This window comes from Dermacentor silvarum, chromosome 7 (assembly GCF_013339745.2).
Source record: "Dermacentor silvarum isolate Dsil-2018 chromosome 7, BIME_Dsil_1.4, whole genome shotgun sequence".
Lineage (NCBI taxonomy): Eukaryota > Metazoa > Arthropoda > Arachnida > Ixodida > Ixodidae > Dermacentor > Dermacentor silvarum.
The window spans coordinates 139,223,135-139,237,528 of record NC_051160.1 but is presented as its reverse complement, the minus strand read 5'-3'; the positions used below and the strand labels follow the sequence as shown (position 1 = coordinate 139,237,528).

General features: G+C 44.4%; 1 protein-coding gene across 17 annotated transcripts in view; it reads left to right on the top strand.

The window, feature by feature from the left end:
- The window catches only part of LOC119458481 (medium-chain acyl-CoA ligase ACSF2, mitochondrial), a 574,759-nt gene extending 563,632 nt beyond the window's left edge, over nucleotides 1-11,127 (top strand). For 7 of the 17 annotated variants that reach the window (XM_049671249.1, XM_049671248.1, XM_049671254.1 and 4 more), the window contains 3 exons: nucleotides 4,799-4,940; nucleotides 7,772-7,882; nucleotides 9,874-11,120. In XM_049671249.1, the coding sequence (XP_049527206.1) occupies nucleotides 4,799-4,940; nucleotides 7,772-7,882; nucleotides 9,874-9,999 (379 nt within the window). In that variant the 3' untranslated portion in view covers nucleotides 10,000-11,120. Of the gene's footprint in view, nucleotides 1-4,798; nucleotides 4,941-7,771; nucleotides 7,883-9,873 lie in introns of all 17 variants that reach the window. The other 10 variants (XM_049671245.1, XM_049671243.1, XM_049671244.1 and 7 more) reach the window with 7 other exon arrangements.
- The last annotated feature ends 3,267 nt before the right edge of the window (nucleotides 11,128-14,394 follow it).

Sequence of the window (14,394 nt, the reverse complement as noted above, 5' to 3'; positions counted from 1 at the left end):
TTTTAACAAAATCACCCAATCGCAGTGCCCCCCGACCCCCCCCCCCCCTATTACATTGCAGGGGCGTAAAATCCTTCCTACATTCACAGCGAGGTTACCGTGTGCGAAACAGACGATTGCTTTCTTCCACGCTTTATATCCTGCAATCGGAGGGGGGAAAGATCGAGGAAGGAGGGGAGGCGCATTTTGTATTAAAGGCGCAATTAAGGCGCACCACAAACAAACAAGAACAAAACGACGTGCATTTCAAAGCCCAATCTCGGGGCTCATAAACTCGGAAGACGCCAAATAGCGGAAACAATACTCAAGAAAATTGTGAATAGTGTGATGAAGGAGACAAGCTTCGGTGCCAGTGCCATACCCACTGGTTAACGAATAGTAGATGGTCGAGCTCGGAGCCAGCCGCGCTCGAGCAGTGGTGATGCAGCGCTCAATGCATTGGTGAATTGTTTAGCCAATAATACTATTTTCACTGTATTATAAGGTGCGCGAAAATATAAAAAATTCAACTTTTGATTTACGCTAGTTATGCGCCAGGCGCTATATATTTGGTGAGAAGAGGGAGGGGTTGAATTGTTTTCTTTTTTCTAGCAGATAAGGGTTATATAAAGGAACACATTTCTGTTCCCGCTGGCAGCAAACTCAAAGCGGCAGAATATCTCCAGGGGCAGCCCTATTTCTAAGTTGATTAGAAATGGTGCTGGGGAAAGACTAAAAATATAGCTCTAAAATCACTAGACATTTCATCTACAAGAGGCTGCGAGATGCGATGAATTGTGCGTGAAAGCGGAATGGCCTACACACTACTCAAAATATTCGAGGTGAACATACAGCTCCTGAATGTAAATCTCGAAACATGACATATTACAAAGAGCGCGATAACGGGACTAAGATAATGGAACGCATCACATGTGCGCTGTCACGTTTTCGCGCTGTTTAGAATAGTATGTCGTCGTACCAATAATACCGGCGAACCACCACTCAAGTTATGATTGTCAAGAAATGACTGATTGCAGGGAGAAGCGTGAGTGAAGAAACCGCACAACTTTCGGAGCCTTTACGTAAAGCGATCATAGACGTCACGACCTTCCCGCTGCAACTGCTTGCTTCGAGCTAAAGCGCGTCACAGAGTGGGTGCTACGCACACGGAAATACTAGGGCCCATTTGCAGCTCTGGAAAAAGTTCTGCCATTAACGTATGCCTTTTCTTCGCTCCGCCAACGGTCTGAGCTGTCGGTTGGCTTGTATCGACCACGTGGCCGGTCCCGAATTGCGTCCAGGCGCACTGTGGTCGAGTTAATGTTATGGCATTAGGCCTTGTTTGTACGGGATTACTGCGTAAAACTTAGTGAAAGGCAGCACCGATAAGTCAATAATAATTAATGAGAATATAATAATTACTCAGGTGAGGGTTCCTTTTACTCCTAAAACACTATATATTTTAACGTTTTTGTAATCAATTGACTACACTTTTACCGCATTTTCATGCCATAATTATCACATTTCACATGGAAGCTGCAGATACCACAACTTTGTAGTGGCAGTGCCCATGCATCCTTGCACTTGCGTGATATTCTATTTCACATCTTCGTTCTCGCTTCACGTCCCCCCCTCATAACACTCCAAATGCGTATGAGTAACTGAGATAAAACGAGGAAGGTCGATAGCCAACGTTTCCACAAGAGCACTTATCTTCACTCTGATTATAACAAGTACTTCCCCTGAACTTCACATTAGAACTTCACTGACTGGAGCCAATAATTTCGGCTGCTGGCTCCAGCGACATTCCTTGTTGGAATACGACAAATCACTCCACGCCTCCATCTTCCTGTTAACCTCTATTTTTGGAAATTTTTAAATACGCATGTATCAATTCAGCAGGCTCTAATGTTTGGCCTTCTGTTATAGGAATAAAAATGCAGGGAAATGCTTCCACGCATAATTATACTTTAAGTCAACTAGGAGCGGATTAATGAGCTTGGCGTATCATCATCATCAGTCTATATTTAAGTCCACTGCAGGACGAATGCCTCTCCCTGCGATCTCCAATTACCCCTGTCTTGCGTTAGCGTATTCCAACTTGCGCCTGCAAATTTCCTAACTTCATCGTCCCACCTGGTTTTCTGCCGTCCTCGACTGCGCTTCCCTTCTCTTGGTATCCATTCCGTAACCCTAATGGTTCACCGGTTATCCATCCTGCGCATTACATGGCCTGCCCAGCTCCATTTCTTCCGCCTAATGTCAACTAGAATATCGGCTATCCCCGTTTGTTCACTGATCCACACCGCTCTCTTCCTGTCTCTTAACTTTACTCCTAAGATTTTTCGTTTCATCGCTCTTTGTGCGGTCCTTAACTTGGCGTATAGACTTACCTAAAAAGAGCTTGGGTTTATCCAAACTCCATGCTGGGAGCGTCGCATGACACAGAATTGAGCGGTTTTAAGTTGCGCGCAGCTCTCAAGAATGAACCATGTTCTTGATTCGTTTAGCATATTGGGCTTCTGAGATGTGGGGCTATTGGACTGAAGCATTTTGTCAACTGAAAGATTTGTTTACCGCAAAAAAAAGAGAAAAAAACTGAAAAAAGACCGCTTCCTTCTTGTGACAGCAATTTGTCAGAAAATTTGAAAATGAGCAAAAAATATACTTTCACAATTCTGGTCATCGTTGTACTTATTTGCGGGCCCTAAATAGCGCTTTCAAAACTGCGTACATTGATATAAGCAAAGTTAAATACCTACGCATCCTGCCTCAATGATTCGGGTCTAGTAATGCTGACATTATTCTGTGAGCACGTAGGAAAAAAAAAGAAAACCAAACTGAGTATATATGGCGTCACATTCAGTTAGCCTCGGCTTAAGGTTTTAAGTTTTACCCCAAGAGAAGCAGTGCCTAATCCAATTTGGAAAGGTTGATTTACTAATCGTAAGTGTATATATGCCTTGTACTTATATATGCCTTGTATGCAATTGCTATGTTAACAGATAATTACTGATGAATTATTTTAGCGCATGCAAAAGTTTTATTATAAGATTGTATTTCCCACCCTGTAACAGCCCGAAAAGGGCTCACAGTATGGACAAATAAATAAATAAATTTTGATAGTGCATTGGTGCTCAAAAATGTTTTGCCATTTTAGGAAACACATCAATAGGTAGATTTATGAGTCACATTGAACATGAAAATTTGACAAAAAAGTACCGTGTCATATAAAATTCAACATGTTTATTATTTCTAAGCAAAGTGAATTATAAAGTTTGCACAGGGTCCGTTTGGTATGAAAAGGCGTATTTGCATTGCAGATACGCGCACCTATACAAACATGCAGTGCTCTACACAACTGAACATTACGTTAACTGAGGAGCTTATAAATGATCAACAACTGCTTTCAGTTATCTGGTGAACCCGGACAATGACACTGATGAAAGAAACTAACAGCAGATGCATTTGACGCAGTACTGTATTCCTTAGAGGGCATAAGTCTGACACATGAGCACTGCAGTTTTCACGCGACGCAAACATAGTGAGGTGGGCCAGACATTAAATTGCTTTCACTAATCCTAGATTCGTAGGCTGCCTATAAATAAGTAATCTTTATTGAACGTCTGCAAGTGTGGGAAAGAAGTGTCTCGGGCGTTATTCAGGGGGTTTAAGGTTCTGAGACAGTATATAAAGAACGACGTAACGAATGCTTCCGGATTGATTTGACTGCCTGGTATTGAACGTTCACTGAGCACAGGATACAAGAGTGTCCGTGGTATAGGGCCGCAGCTCTAGGTGAGGCTTCTATGCAAGGGAAAAAATCTTATCTCAAGATGCACTTGAAGACAATTGTTTCCTTAAGCAACGAATCCAAATTCGGCATCTTCAGGCATGAAAATATACTCTGGTCATGGTTCATCTGTAAGTCATAAAAAAAGAAACTTTAAGATGCTTTTAAGAAGACAATCAACATTATTTCGTCAGGTATTTCAACAAAATAAAAGCAATTAAGAGATACCAAATCACAGTGCACTGTATGCTAAAGAATATGATATCCGCATTTGTGTTTCCAGCGGATACAGTAATTCGATGGGGTACCGGAGACACGCAATCTTCCGAATTTCAGAGCAAACGTGTTCCGTTTGAGTTGTCAAGGACCATGCGTGCCTCAAAATATTTCCCAAAAACTTCAGGAAAGATACAGGTTGGACAGGTAGACATGCACAATTGCTGCAACTAGGTTCGCATATGCATTCGTACTGTGCTTAGTTGGGCTTGGACTACTGGGGCCGAATGATGAAAGGGAAAAAAAAAGACGCCCCGCTACTCTATATACACGGGCCTTTAGAGCACTGAAACAAATAAACTGGCATATTAGCGTCCCTTCGTCCCATCACTCTTCCTAATCTTGTTGAAAGAGAAACGTAGTTTATGAGGTGAGGAGGAACTCAGTTGACTTGATGTGTGAGCGCCCAGAGACAGGCACATAAAATAGCTCTTGCAGAGCGTCTGAATGTGCATTTTTAATGTACGAGCGCCCAATCATAACAGGCACTGAGAAGCGCTCAAAGCGGACCACAATGGCTCAAATTTTGTCGTTATTGAGATACGCTTCAGGAAGCTTAGAAATACACGTACCGCCAGATCTATCCAGCAAAGCTTCAGACAGTGAAAAAATATCATATACTTATAATACGAATGGTAAGTAAGGCTCCTGATGTAATTCTTGAGTCGCTAAATCTGCTAGCCTGCCTTCTCGAAAAAGATAACTTGCAATCATTGCAATGCATCGCCATTATCTCATATTTGTGCACAGTGACGTCGGTGTAATGGATGAAGACGGATACGTGACTATCGTGAGCCGCATCAAGGACATCGTAATCCGAGGTGGAGAAAATGTATTTCCGGCCGAGGTAGAAGAAGTGATCAACACCCATCCCGCCGTCCATGAGAGTCTGGTATATTTATTTCCTTATTAACTTATTTACACAATCTTTGGGCTTGAAGACATTGCAGAAAATGGTGATTTAATCGAAAATATCATTTGGTTCAGAGTTGATAGCAGCAGAACCTTGAGCAAAAATATATCTTTTTTTTTCGCAAGAAACATGTTAGCTGTCAGGTCGACATGACGGACCATTGATCTTGATATAATGATTCTATTCGAAAATGCGAATAAAAAGATAATTTTCAAGTGTTCGTTTGCTATATAACCTTACAAAACAGTCTTTAGCGGTATCCATTGCGGCAACATTCAAATATTCACTGATCAAAATACATCTGTATATTGAGAACATTCCTGCAGAACCTATTTGACATGTAAGTGGACGTTTTTGCGATTAGCTATAAAGCAATGGAGCGACACAGCGTATTCACGCCGCAAAAACACGTCATGTATGATGCGTGATCTGCAGCTGGGAGCCTCTCTTGCTCTTCCCTATGGACATGCTGCGCCTCAATGCTTGCGGCTCTTCAATGCTTGCGCCGCTTTTGCCAGCAGTGATCCAAAAACAGTGATTAGATCAAATTTCTGCTACGGCTGCGTCATCAGGCTATCCAACTAAGGTGCAATAGATTCGTGGAAATGTCGGTATAGAAGAAAAAGTGCAACCGACAAAATGACTAGAGAAGCACATCATTCCACTCCTCTCACCTCAACTCAAATCACGAGGGCTGATGCTAACATTGAAACAGAACTATGCAAATCTAGAGCACAAGTTTACCGATTTAACGTCAACGTAATCAAGAGTCTTCTGTACAGAGTTTACCCCTATCTACAATTTGTGATCTCTGGTGGTGCTGGTCGTGGCACAGACTTTCTAATTCATGGTATCAGGATAGAAGTGGCGTATGCAGGTAGCTGGTATCATACACGTCGTTCAGCTATACATTGTTGCATGTTCGGCCATTCATGGGAGAATTTACAGCACGTTCTATTAATCTGTCCTGAGTTTGAACGGAAAAGATGTGCTTTCAAGGAAACGGTGGTTACCCTTGATAATTGTCTTTTCAGTATCATGATTAAGCTCATCACAGCGTTAAGCTCTGAAAGCTTTAATAACCTTTTTTTACTGGACATGACTTTGTTTCAGTGTATTAGCACCTTGTATGGCCTTTTGTGTTATTGTTATGTCGAATCATTCTGTATTGCCTAGAGATTGATTTGTGTGGTGTGTTCTTTTCTATATTGCCGGTTGTTTTTAAGCACGGTTACGAAATGTGCATTATTAGATATTTGTGTCTTTTATAACCTCACGTTATTATCATTTGTTCCCTGAACACGTCATGTATGATGCGTGATCTGCAGCTGGGAGCCTCTCTTGCTCTTCCCTATGGACATGCTGCGCCTCAATGCTTGCGGCTCTTCAATGCTTGCGCCGCTTTTGCCAGCAGTGATCCAAAAACAGTGATTAGATCAAATTTCTGCTACGGCTGCGTCATCAGGCTATCCAACTAAGGTCTATTGTTTGTTGCGAAGCCGATCACACAAGAGTTGCCACTCTTTCAAATATTATCACAATAAATCCCTCACTCGCGTGATTTAGATAGCAAACAATCAAGGGCGTTTGTTTCACATCCCCCCACCTTCAACTAAACAGCCGAAGAAAAACTTGCACCCACTTTATCCATTTCGTCTTGAGGGGTGAGCATAGGCGCGCTTGCGCCATCTGTTGATCGTTGCGTAACTAGACACGGGCTCCAACCATCGCGTACGTCACGGGAGCAATTCGAAAGTCGAAGGATGTAAGAGTCGTGCTATGAAGGCGAGCATCTAGCAATGGGAGAGAGTCGGGCGTGCCACAACACTACTGAATCAGTTTGGGTCAACACCGCTTCGTATATAAGTAAACGTTTATATGTTACCATTTACTCTCAGTTGACCATTCCCTGAGTTTTCCCGCCAACAAGCTTTCGAGTGGTGAGACAAGACGTTTTAGTTCGACACATTTTCGCTAAACTTGATGCCGCGAGGATCAATTGCACCATAACAAATTCGAAGTTTCAAGCGTTCAATTTAATTAATGAATGTTCCTACTTGAAAAGGCGATCTTATCTAAAGTACTTGATTACCAGTCGAGCAAAGCTGCCGTCTCCAGCTTAGTAGGTTCTATGTGTTTCTAGAAATGTTTATATGAAGCTGATTACAATTAGAATGCAGCGCCGCTGGAAGGAAGCAGGTTGTTTTAAATAATGATGCAGTGTGTTGCTAAGGCTGCTAAAGTATGTGCGAATCTTGCAGTTTTATTTATTTATGGTATTTATGTGCATTTTTCGATCAATTCGGTATCACAAGGCAGATTTACATCGATTATTCATCATATGGGAACGACATATTTCAATTCGTTGATTTCTTTTTCGATAAGAACCGCAGTTTTATTTGTGTATTCACTGTGTATTATCCCGATATTCCGTGGGGTTGTCCCATAACCCCACTAGTAAGGCGAGAGAAAGACAAAGATCTGAGATGTGGACAAAACTTTCTCGTCAATATACCAAGATCATATATTAACCTTGGTAGCCGAAAGCGTCAGTTTTGTTTCTTCGGTTAGTGTTCAAATGCGATATGTGCGGATACTCTTGGTTTTCTGTACTGTAGGAAGCTTCCTAAGGAGATACCAAATAACCTCTTTGTTATGCAGGCAGTTAGTCGTAAGAACGATATATCTATAAACAACCGTAGAGGATGTAGTCTTTTTCCAAACTGCCTTAACAACAATTGGTGATGACAAAGGTAAATAGCAGATTAAAACAGGGCAGTTTTGTGAGATAAACCTCATTGGGGTGACAGGTGATCGGTGTACCAGACGACCGGATGGGGGAGGAACTCTGTGCGTGGATAGTACTCAAAGAGAAAGCCAACGTCACAGATGAAGAATTGAGACAGCACTCCGAAGGAAAGGTAAATAACTTTGCTCAAAAAAGTGAAACATTATGCTCACACTTAGGTGTACTTCATGCTGTAGCCCAACAAAAGGAACAAATTTGAACTTGAGATATGCTTCATTCTATCAAATAATTGCTTCGCGTTAAATGGACAAGAAATAATTATGCAATATTCTCATGTCATCAATCAGCGTTAGGTAAGTTTATTTTTTTCTTGCGTAGAAATAACCCTTGAAATATGCTGTAATTTTAGAATTCGGTCTCAATAGGCGTACGATCTGGAGTCAATTTCGGGCATGCCGTATATTGTACATTTTTATATACATAATTGTGTCTTTGTGGTTGTCATTTTGCTTATATGAGAGCGTATGCACCGAATGTTATTCTTATACGTGCTGATTCCTACTGGCTGAGTTTGCAATTTTTCATTATACTTTAGTGTTGCTACTGCCGTACGTAGTTGTAATATGTACATCAGCTCATGTGATTCTGTATTATTCTTCTCAAGCTTGTCGTATTGTTGTTCAGAGTGCGTTTAAGGTAAAACAAGACGCTCTGCTTGCAAAAGTGCTTGTTCAGTAGTATTACTCTATACATCTGACCTGGGGCGCTATAACGTAAATTGATTCCAAGCTGTTTTGATTCCAATTTCTGCAATCACCCTCCACGATAGGTCAAAACATTTTCGGGCCACTCCCAACCTCGCCTGTCTGTTACGCGACGTCACGAAAACCATGATAGCGGCATCCCCATCTGATATAACGTGTACACAATGATTATGCATGATTACACTGCACAAAAGAAAAAAAATTATTCCTGATTTGACGCCTTTTCACCATTAGCCCTCTGCTATTGGTCCAATGTTTTCTGGCTACGCCCACTTCGCCTGTCTGTCACGCGACCGAACAAAACCGCGAAAGCTCACCACGTCATAGTGACGTGTACGCGAAAAAAATGCATTAATATGCCGAACAAAACTGCAAATTTTTCTGAATAGCCACAGACTGCCCCTTTCCGAAAAAGAATAGAAGGTGGCTGCCCACCGATCGCTCAGGCCCTCGCTTCTCGCACCTGCCGGTGAGCATGTATTTATTTGCGCATGAGAAACATTTTTGCGTGGCAGTAAAACGTTATCGAGCACTTTCGGCAAGCATAAGACAACGCTCTGCCAACTCTTCCTTGCTGAGGATCCGTTTTAGCGGCATTCTTATCCTTCCGTTGCACGCCGCCGCGATTTTTGACCAGCCACCGCAAGCTAAGTAAGGCGAAGCGGACCAATCGGAGAAGCCGGCACCACCCTCTTCATGCGGTTATCTATTTTCACTGTGCTGGCTCGGCCCCATCGACACCCTCTCCACCAGAGCGTGCTCCTCGCCTCTTCTCAGCCAATTAGACAAGAAAAACTGCTGAGTGTAGACAATATTATTGGTTTTGAAAACGAACAAAGGTGACCTCCTATAAACGGGGAGAGCGTTTGATTGGGTTGCTCAGACAAGGCTGCGAGTCGCCGCCCGATGCTTGCGTCGGTGGTTACGTAAATTTGACGTCAGGAGTTTGGAGTCAAAACAGTTTGGAATCATTTTACGTTATAGCGCTCCTGCACTTCCAAATTCAATGTATTATTATTATATGTTCTCCTATTTTCGTAATTTTTGTCGTGTTCAAAATTTTCGCTTTCTTGTCCCATATGACCGCACCGAAATTGCCTTTAATAAACCCAGAGAAAGAAAGAAAGTATGACCGCAAAAGGCTTTAAATTACAGGTCAGGTGTGGTAGGCTGCTTTGCTTTCTGGCTAATTATTCTTCAATATACAATGCTAAAGCGCCGAGTTCTTAATCCCGCAAGGTTGAATTATATGTCCCTGCGTGGTCATTGCAAACACAGCTTATTCCGTTCGCTTGCTTTCTCTTTTTCTCTTAGTCGTTCATTTTAATGTATTAGTTTTAGACTCTTCTCGTTATATGCGCTAATTTGTCTATTTCGGTGCTATTTTTGCGCTTCGCAGCTCACTCGCTTCAAGATTCCACGTTACTTCATCTACGACCCCAAGGTTCCGAGGACGGCCGTCGGGAAGGCGCAAAAGGCCAAGATGCGTCCCTTGGCCGCACAAATCTTAGGACTCACAAAATGAACACTCCTACTGCATCATGTGTTTTTGTAAATGAATGTGAAGTCATATGACATTTGTACCGAAACGGGTGCGACTGAGCGATAGTGGCAGACTCATTTGACCCTTGAGCACCTTGATGGTATCTTGAAAAGATTGTTACAGGTCACGCTGAGTACCATCATGGGTTAGTGAGCATTTTTTGCCTAAAGGGAATGCACTGGTCATGAATGTCTTCAACAGTAAGCCAAACAGTCAAAGCAGAATCACTAGCGAAAACAAAGTGACTGGAAATTTCGCGGTAAACGCGAGGGAAATGCGTTAGCATTACGGCACACCTCATTGAGGTCCCAGATCCGTGATTTAAACCGCGTTCACCACATCCCTAGATGGTCAGTCGACAACTGATGGTGGTAGCGAGCAGACCACCGTCGCACTCTGCACATAAATAAATAAATAAATAAATAAATAAATAAATAAATAAATAAATAAATAAATAAATAAATAAATAAAATATCTTATAAGCTCTCCCATCCCCTCTCCACCTCTATCACGTGACCGGGTTCCGACACTTCACATGAACTTTTTTCCACTTCGACGCACCCAATGCCAAAGCATTAAAATCGCGGAGTGCGGCACGAACATGAGTTTCAGGCTACTGCTACATCGACCAACCTGATGTCGCTCGGGAGCTACGCTACACCTGATAAAACTTGTCGTACCAAATCTGTGTACTCAATGCTGCGTGAATAAAGGAGCCCAGAAAAAATTGGTTGATCCCTCTTTCAGACAAATCGGTGATAGCCCAAAAGTGAAACTTGTATTCTAATAAGCAGTAGCCGCTTCGTGGCACCTTCATAAATCCAAGTTCATATAGTATGTGCACACTCTTTCAATAATTAGTTTCGCTCGAAGGGCGAATCATCGACAGCGCGACCTCGTGTGCGCGTCTGTTTGTAACAATGCATACGCATGTCTGTAGAAACTCAGTTTGGTGCGACCAAACTGCATGCAAACAAACGAGACAGTATGATGTAGACTATTGACCCACAGAGGTCGTATTTTTGCACAATATTTTTACAGCGAAGCTGTTAAGGGCTCACTCTTCAATGGTCGTGTCCGCGTGTAGAAAAAAAAATGTCGCAGTTTCACCCGAAAGGCGAAGCATCAATTGCGATAGCAAATTAGTAGAGAGCTATACGAAGTAAGGACAGTAGTTTTATCAGCTGTATAAACTTGCACATGCAGCGGCACCAGCAACGCGCAGAACTGTTGTCGACGCCGTCGTCGTTTCGCCCGCGTTCGCACCGAACGCGCGCGGCGTTGGTGACTGTTGCCGGTGCCTCTGGGGGCGGCTCGGAGGTTTTCGACGATATCAGAATGGGACACTCGTCGAGCAGCGTTGGACATCTTACCAACCTTCTCGCCTCGCAACGTTTTTATATAAATACGCATTTGGTGCCGCAGCTAAGCGTCGCCTCCCCTCCCGCCCTCCCGTCCCCCACGGCCTTACGCGCGTCGGAAGAAGGCGCGTTTGCTCTCTATATATGGTGATTGTAAAGGAGGAAAGCGACGCTTAATTATTCAGCCCTTCAGGGTGCACGGCGCAGAACGCGCGTTTGCTCTCCGCCGTGTGTTCGCTCCCCGTGAAAGTGCGCGTTCCTCGCGCGCTTTCTCTCGCACATACAGCATACGGCGCGCAGCGACGATTTAATCGCCGGTGACGTCTTACGGAACCTGACGACGACGCCGACGGCAGAAATCCGCTTTGGAGTGTCCATATAATTCTATCGCAATAACACTCTCATTGGCCGCATGCTGTATGTGCGAGTGAAAGCATGCGAGGGGCGCGCGTTTTCACGAGGAGCGAATGCACGGCGGAGAGCAAACGCGACTTCTTCCGTCGCGCAAAAGCAGTCGGGGGGACGGGAGGAAGGGAGAGGAGGCGATGTTTAGCTGCGGCACCAAATGCGTATCGTGCGACTTGGCAGCGACTTTATAATTGCTAGTAGGTACAGCGGGGGCGTGGCACTGCGGGTAACGTGAGTTCTGCTTAACACGTGTTGTCATGGCAATTGTAGAGCTCCTAAGTGCCTAGGGACGTAATCGCTTAGAGACTTTTCAGGCACTGGTCTCCGCTGAGCGTGGCTCTCGTCTGCGAAGCGGCGGTCGTTGGAGTGTTGCGGAGCGCAGCGTAGCAACACCCCAAATAAAAAAAAATACTGCTCCTTCCCTGATAGTGAGATTATATTTGGATCATCAAAACAGTGATGCGTTTATTTAGGAATACCATTGTTTCTCTCTCGCAGGAGAGGGCACCCGCTTGTCCTCGGGCCTGTCAGAGAGAAACGATAGTATTCCTAAATAAATGCATCACCGTTTTGATGATCGATATATAATCTCACTGTCAAGGGAGGGAGCTGTCTACCTGACTGGAGCAGTATTTTTTATTTGGGGTGTTGCTACGCTGCCCTCCGCAACAACCCAACGACCGCTGCTTCGCATCGGAGCCCGGCACCGCGGCTTCCGCCGCGGCACCGGGGTACAAAGGCGAGCAGTATTCGCTTGTTTACACCACCACAGTTCACCGAGCTGAGAAGCCGTCATGCCAGACCACCACTACTGCAAGGATTTCCGCTACTAGAACAAACGCTACAATAATAAAGCGCGGCCTGCGTGGGCCAGACACCGCCAGACATTCAACGCGCCCTAAACGATTCGCTCCCTACGCACGTAGGAGCTGCGCTCCGCAAGGTCGCTGCGCCTGGTCCCGGAGATAAGAGAGCCACGCTCACTAACTAGCAGCCCCCGCGCAGACCAGTGCCACAAAAGTCCCTAAGCGATTATGTCCCTAGGCACCTAGGAGCTCCATGATTGCCATGACAACACGTGTTAAGCGGGAGTCACCTGACCCGCAGTGCCACGCCCCCGCTGTACCTACTAGCAATTGTAAAGCCGTGACCGGGCGCAAGGGGAACTGGCGACTCAATCAGCCACGCCAAATGACGAAAGCGGGAAGGCAGTGCGGGAGGGAGGGAGTGCGGCTTTTGCTCTGCGAACAATTGATTGCGTAATTGCACTTTGCGCGGCGACACGCGGTCGCGCGCACTGTATCTTAAAAGCAATCGGCAACACGGCTCCTACCTTTGTAAGCGCTGTGCTTTCGCCGCTCAGTTTCCGTTGAAGTGATAGACCGCATGAACTTTCGCTCGCTGCTGCTGGCGCGCTTGCTCACGCCAGCGTTTTGACAGCGGTTATGTGCAGTCATCGAGTGTGATCCATTCATGTTTGTTTGCGTGTGCGCGCTGACACCATCCTTGTTAATTCAGTTTATAAGCGAATGTGTCCAAGTTTATACAGCCGATAAAGCAACTATCCTTACTCCGTATAGCTCGCTACTAATTTGGTTAACCTCCCTGTCTTTCCTTTACCTTTCTCTCTCTCTCTCTGCTATCGCAATTGATGATTCACCTTTGGGGCGAAAGTGTAGCACTTTTAATATTTCAGTCTGAGAAGATTTAACATAAAAAGCATGCGCTGCCGGTGTTTTGTTTCGTGACATTTGTTTATGGGCTGTCATTCTCAAATTTCTTAGGAGCTGTATAAACTTGGAGATGTAGCAGCACCAGCAAAGCGCAGAACTGTTCTTGTCGGCCGCGGCGTTGTTCCCGCGTTCGCTCCGAACGCGCGCGGCGTTGGTGACGTGTTTATGAAAAACGTGCCAACATTTGCCGTACACCCTATGACGGTGTACCATCGCGACCATAAGGCCATAGTCCCTGTGGTCACTACATAAATGAAGACCACCGGATCATATATATTTGTCATTCTTTAATAGTTCAAATAACGAACTACGTCATCACATCTCGATAGTCATAATTGGAAATACATAATTCCCACCATAGTACAGCTTCGCTGGTCTTCAATCTCCACACTAGCGGAAGGGCTGACAGCTTTTTTTTTCATTGTAATTGCAGTTTTTACTACAACCCGAAAAAAGAGCAGCAGTCACCATGATAGGGTGAGTACATTACTTAGCGCGTTAGCATTCTTAAGTTAGGTAAGGCACTTTCGGGAGACTGTGTATTTATCAATGTATCTATGTACGTTTGTGCGTTTTTACTAACCGTTTTTGCGTCTACCTGGGTCACTGGGTAATTTGTGGCCCAATGGGTAGCGCATCGGGCTAGTGTGGTGAGGTAAGAGGGTTCGAAACCAACTGTCGGACCAACTTGGGTCACTGAGTTGTTGACGATGTGTACATTTGTGCAGTTCTTCAACGAGCCTCTTTCACAGCGACATGGGTCACTGTAGATGCGTTACTGGGTAGGTACCGCTGTTGGAAGAAACTCGTCGATGCCGATTTGGAATACTGGGTACGTGACACTAAGTTTGCGCTGGTCCTGAATGAACTTCTTT